Here is a 6,568-nt window from a genome sequence, read left to right on the forward strand (position 1 = left end):
CCCTGTTATTGCGTGTGCACGAATGCTGAATGATGATGGAGTGGGACTTCTTGAAACCAAACACCCCCATGCACTACTGAGGGAATGTTGGAGGTGCCGCCTTTCCCATGAGACACTGAACTGAGACTCCTGTCTACCCTCACAGGTGGATGTAAAAATCTGGTGTCCTGGCCAATACTTATCCCTCAGCCAACATCACAAAAACAGGTTATGTGGTCATTATCACATTGCAATTTGTGGGATCTCGCTGTGCATAAATTGGCTGATGTGGTTCCCTATAACTATGTCTATACTTTACAAAGTATTTCTTTGGCTGTGAAGCACTTTGGGACACCCCAGGTCTCTGAAAGGCGCAACATGAATCCTTTCTTCTCTTTTCAGTGAGTCTGGAGTTTGGCCGTGCTGTTTGGCTGAGATTTCATCCACCTGCCCACCCAGCGTGTACTCACCCCAGCTTCGTTACTCACCTTGGTGGAGTGATGGTGGGAATCACGCTGGGGGTGGTGGTCCTCAGGAACTACGAGCAGAGACTTCATGAGCAGTCCATCTGGTGGATCTTCCTCCTCATCTATCTAGTCTTCGTTTTCTTTGCTATCCTCTGGAACATCTTCGCCTATAGTCTCTTGGAGATCAGGCTGTTCCCACCAGTCTAACACACATTGGTACTGGCTTTGAGACTGAGGTGTGAATGAAGGCTTCAGCCCAATAGCAAAGATTTGCTCAAAGCTCACTATTAACAGACTAAACCAACCAGCCAAAAACACAACAGGATGGCAAGAAAGGATTCAGCTGAGTCTAGTCAAAGCCTGTAAGGAGATGGGACCTGATTGGCTCAATCATGATGCTGAGGGGAATCGGACACTTTCACGAGCTGCAATTTTCGTGTGGCCAGTAGAGACTTCCTCCGATGATTTGCTGATTCAGTTAATTACTGATAATCCAAGTTTCTTTTTAAAAAGCATGGCATGACAATTTCCCTTCATGTCAAATCGGAGGGGTCAGCAGCTTTCTGTAGGCTAAAGGTGCTCCCGAGACCTCCAGCAGAAAGAATCTCACTTTGGATCTGGAAGCTGAGAAAGGTCAATGAGGTGACTTGTAACAGAATGACATCCGCAATCCAATAATTCTAATCTCAGCTCCATTCACAAGTGTGTGGGAACTCAGCTGTAGAAACCTGGAAGGCCCCAGGTACAAATTAGCCAATTGCATAATGGGAGAGGGCAGCTGAAGGGGTTTCTGCAAGCCTTATTCTAAGGAAGGATTTTTTTAAAAAACAGAGTTGATTCCAGATCACTACTCTGTGGCACCTGATAGTAAATGCAATATTAACTGTCAGCTGAGGATGCCCCCAGTAGCTGAATAGTCCAACAACAGTCAGTCTCTGGGCTGTCAACCTGGGGGGGGCGGGGGGTGCGGTGTGATAAATGTGCAGAAGTTGTATTACACTGGAAGTCCGAAGAATTAATTCATTCCTAAAGCAGCGTCCCAGAAGGGTTGTGCTGCAGCCTTTGAGATAGTGATAACATTATGAAAGTAAATAGTGTCCTTGTTTGCAGACAGTTTGTTTCAGAGACTCAGGCTCTACCGAAACTGCCCCAAATATTTTTTTTTACTTATTTCATTCTCATTTTTGGATCTTTCATTAAGATGCGCATGTTCAGAAAATGACCTTGGACTCGAATGCCATTTAACTGCTATGAATACAGTTTTATAACTTGTACATAGCTTGTTCAAACTCTGTAAATAAGGAGTTTATTCACACAACAGGATGGTGGGAATGTCCCTGTAGGTTGTAGATAATTTGACCTGTTTAGTGATTGTCTTAATTTATGGAAGAATTCACAGGTCAAACTCACCCCTAGGACTCACAAAACAACAATAATGACAAAAACGTTTAAAGGGATTTGAAAATATTTTGTGTAAATCTCTATTTAGCCAAAAAGCTGGAATATGCCTCAAGTCATATGGGTAAACTCTCTGGGGGTAGATTTCTAAGAGTTTGATAGGGATCTGGCTGCCTTGAGGGGTGTGTAGATATTGTGTATAGTCCGAGGATGTCAACATTCCAAGAATACAATCCCATTAAAGGATTTTTATATTGTTTCATTTCAGAGATAATCTTTGTGATTAAATTTCCACAATGTGCTCATTTCAACCTTATTGGAAGAAGTCATTTTGTTTTGCCTATAACAATCACTGCATTCCAGAAAGTTACTGGTGTGATGCACGCCAGACGTTTGGGGAAAGTGAAGGAAGATGCTCCTGGTCATTTCTCAATTCTTTTTGTCCTAAACCAGGCACTTGGGCAAGTGGTCTGTACTTGGTGATTTGACACAGGTAGCACACAAACATACCTGCTATACAATACACTAAATGTGTGGACACCCAACTTGGCTTAGACTGGATTACATAGGACTCAGGAGCAGGAGTACGCCATTCGGCCCTTTGCGCCTGCTCAATAAGATCATGGTGATCTGCTTGTGCTATCAGCTCCACTTTCCTGTTTGCCACCCTTGACTCCCTTGTCTACCAAAAATCTAACTCAGCCTTGAATAAATTGAAAGACCCAGCTTCCTCCTATATTGGTGTCTTCTTCAAATTTAGCTACCATACATACTCTTCAACCAAGTCATTGATATAGATTGTAAAAACTGAAGACCCAGCACTGATCCCTGTGGCACTCCACTAGTTACAGCTTTCCAATCCAAAAAAGACACATTTATCCATACTCTGTTTCCTGTTAGCTAACCAATCTTTTATCTATGCTAATATTTTAGTGCCTACACCATGTGCTTTTATCTTGTGTAGTAACCTTTAATGTGGCACCTTATCAAATGTCTTTTGGAAACCCAAGTACACCACATCTACTGGTTCCCCTTTATCCACCTGAAGTGTTACTTAATCAAAAAGCTCAAAGATTATTTAAACACAATTTCCCTTTCATAAAGCCATGTTGGCTTTGCCTGATCAGATTGTGATTTTTGAAGTATCCTGCTAGAAACCCCTAAATAATAGATTTTAGCAATTTCTCTATGACAGATGCTTCCCTCCTTTCTTGAATAAGTGTTACATTAATTATTTTCCAATCCACTGGAAATGTTCCAGGATCTAAAGAATTTTGGAAGATTATAATCAATACATCTATCTGTGCCACCACTTCTTTAAGACCCAAGGATGCAGGCCCCCTGTGGACTTGTCAGCCTTTAGGTCGAATAGTTTTCCTAGCACCTTTCCCCTGGTGATCGTGACTTTTAAGTTCATCCCTCCCTATCACCTCTTGATTTTCAAGTATCTTTAGGAAGTTTTCTAAGTCTTCTACTATGAAGACAAACACAAAATACCTGGTCAATGCCTCCACCGTTTTTTTGTTTTCCATTATCAATTCCCCAGACCCATCCTCTAGAGGACCATAACTAGCTTTAGTTACTCTTTTCCTATTCAAATACTTGTAGAAACTCTTACTCTGTTTTTATATTACTAGCTAGCTTTCTCTCATATTCTTCTTCCTGCCTCTATTATCTTTTTAGTCATTCTTTGCTGGTTCTTAAAATTTGTCCAACCCTCTGAACTATCACTAATCTTTGCAGATTTGTAGTGTTTCTTTCAAATTGATCCTATCCTTAACTTTCTTATTTAGCCATGGGTGATGCCTCTTTTTCAAAGAGTCTCTTTTAGTCATTGGGATAAAACTTTGCCAAGTTATTAAATACCTCCTTAAAAATCTGCCACTGCAACTCCACTGTACTACCTTCTAACCTAACTTTTCAGTTCACCTTAGCCAGCTCTGCCTTCATACCCTCAGTTACTTGTTAGGTTTAAAACAGTCATGGACCCATCACACTTCTCTCTTTCAAACTGAATATGAAATTCTATCACTTTGTGATTGCTATCACCTAGAGGCTCCTTTACCATGAGGTTATTGATTAATCCTGACTCATTGCACATTACTAGGTCTAGAATAGCCTGCTCCCTAGGACATACTGCTCTAAGAAATTGTCCCCAAAACACTATGAACTCGTTTTCCAGGCTACCTTTGCTAATCTGATTCTCCCAATTTACATGTAGATTAAAGTCATCCATGATTACTGCTGTACCTTTCTTTCACACCCCATTTATTTCTTCTTATATGCTCTTGCAGTGTAACCACTGTTTGGAGGGCTATAAACTACTCCCAGAAGCAACCTCTTACCTTTACTATTTCTTATCTCTACCCAACCTGATTTTCCATATTGCTCTTTCAAGCCAAGGTCATTTTGCAGTACTGTACTAATGCCATCCTTAATTAACAGAGCTACCCCGCCACCTTTTGCTAGTTTCTGGTCATTCAGATATGGCATTCTCTTCAACATTCAGGTCCCAACCTTGGCCACCTTTCAACTATATCTCTATAATGCCTCAGGTCATACATACTAATCTCTATCTGTTCTAACAATTCATCCCTTTTGTTACAAATGCTGTGTGCATTCAGACTCAGGGCCTTAAACCTTTTTTTAAAACCATTTTTGCAATCTCCAACCTTATCTGCTGATGCACTCTTGTATGTTCTGTCCCTCCACTCATACTCTGGTACTCAATACCCAAATTGCTGCCTTGCTCTATTTCTTTGTTGTTTCCCTTTACTATATCTCCTATCACTTGACCCCTTCTGTTGTAAGATTGTATGTTGTCTCATGAAGAGATCTATTGGCTTGAATGGTTGAACAATAACTTAATTAATATAACTATAGACATACATACAGGATACAGTCCTGACTATGTGCTATCTACATGTCAACTTCTACCAGACTAACTTCTACACTCTTACTACTCCTTTGTGACTTGCTACATCATAATGTGGCAGTATGTTTCCCCAATCCCACATTAACCCTTACAGTCCAGACCACCCCAATACTACACTCCCCCCCCCTACCTTTACCCAAATGTATTTACAATAATATTTATGTTATCCCTTCCTCTCCCTCCACTCCACCCCAAGTCTTAAACTTTACAGATTCAAACAGTATGGAGCCTTACAACTCTTCCAGATCTTGTGAGGAGTGGTAGCCTCAACTCCTTTGGTCTGGAGTTGAAGTTGTAGTACTTGGTGCTTCAATTATTTGGGTGTCAACAAATGGTTTGCTTCTTGTGCTCCTTAGGGATGCATTTTTCTTTGTCGACAATCTGTCTTCCTTGGTCAGATATCATGGGCTTATCCTTCTCCTGGAGGGAATGTTCGCTCCATTCAGAGTGGACTCAGGTTTTCCTTATTGGTGGGGTCCGCCATATTCTTTCTGGCTGTGGGTTTACCTCCCATATGTTTGTATGTTCCTCATCCTTGAGCTCAACCTGCAGTTTGGATCCTAATGCTGCGCACTGTTTCTTCATGTGCACTTGCGCCTCCCTGATTACTGTCTTGGTGAGTTGGTGGTCGCTTCTCTCCTGCTCCAGGATTGACTTTATGTTGTGCACGTGAGGTTGAAGCTGCTGCACTTTTTCCTGGCTGTGACAGCAATTGTTTGACTCTGAAGTTTGGTCTCAATCTTCTGCTGCTACTCCTCCTCCTCTCTATCTTCTGTTTTGTGTATGTTGGTGCTCATCTGGAGGTTTGGCTGGTCTGACAGAAGAAGAGTATTTTTTTCTGCTGCCTGCAAAAGAGCTGGAGTGACTGCCTCTGCAAAGAGTGAGGACAATTCCAAACTGAAGTCCCAGTTGAAATCATCAGCACTGGTGGACATCTAGGGAGTCTCCAATTACAGTGTAGTTAACTAGTGGTTGTTTTAATGTTTTCTGCCATTTTGAGGAAAACATAAGCACCTCTGCTCAGGAGAGAAAAGGGTTGATTGTGGGTGATGTATAGAATTTCAATTATTTGCTTGTTGCCATACCAGAGTGGCTCTTGAATTATGCCTATGGCCGGTAGTTGGATCCCTCTGGGATCATACAGTGGTGTGTCTGTCGTCCATAGCCCGAGGTCTTTTAGCCACATTTCCTGATCCAACAGGACCATCACACTGGCTCCTGTGTCTAACTTGAAATTCAGGAGGTAACCATTTACAGATGTGTCAGCATTCCAAAATGTGAATTTAAGATCCTTAATTTCTCCTAAGAAGCATAGTTGTATGACTTCTGGGTGTGGCTCATCTATCTCATGGACTTGCTTGGGATTCTCCACATGTCTTGAGGCTTTAGACTTACCCATCTTGCCAGGTGGTTGCAATGAAAGCACTGCACAGTGATTGCTGGACACTGCTCGAACCTGTGACGTCATTTTGCACCTTGCACTGACATGGTCTGTCACCATCTTGTGTTTTGTTTGGGTATTGCTTTCTTTGCCCTGGAGTCTCCTTGCCCCTTTGTTGCTTTATGAGCTGGACTGCTGATTTAACCTCACCACACAAAATGGATCAGTTTTGCTGGCAGATGTCTGATTGTCTGACGAGTTGAATGGATTTTTCCAAAGTCAGATCTTCTTTAGATTGGAGTACATCCGAAAGAGCATCATCAGCCGCTCCCACTACTATTCGGTCTCTAATAAGCTCCAACCTAAGGCCACCTTAGTCACAGCCTTCAGCCAATCTGTATAACTCAT

The 6,568-nt window shown here is 41.9% G+C and overlaps 1 protein-coding gene across 6 annotated transcripts in view; it reads left to right on the forward strand.

Annotated features, from left to right (window-relative positions):
* rhbdl3 (rhomboid, veinlet-like 3 (Drosophila)) overlaps positions 1 to 6,568 on the forward strand; it is an 86,171-nt gene that overhangs the window by 63,090 nt on the left and 16,513 nt on the right. For 5 of the 6 annotated variants that reach the window (XM_041216968.1, XM_041216967.1, XM_041216969.1 and 2 more), the window contains one exon: positions 382 to 2,155. The exons of the other annotated variant lie outside the window; for it this stretch is intronic. In XM_041216968.1, the coding sequence (XP_041072902.1) occupies positions 382 to 653 (272 nt within the window). In that variant the 3' untranslated portion in view covers positions 654 to 2,155. Of the gene's footprint in view, positions 1 to 381; positions 2,156 to 6,568 lie in introns of those variants that run through there. 6 annotated transcript variants of the gene reach the window in all.

This window comes from Carcharodon carcharias, chromosome 22, assembly GCF_017639515.1.
Source record: "Carcharodon carcharias isolate sCarCar2 chromosome 22, sCarCar2.pri, whole genome shotgun sequence".
Lineage (NCBI taxonomy): Eukaryota > Metazoa > Chordata > Chondrichthyes > Lamniformes > Lamnidae > Carcharodon > Carcharodon carcharias.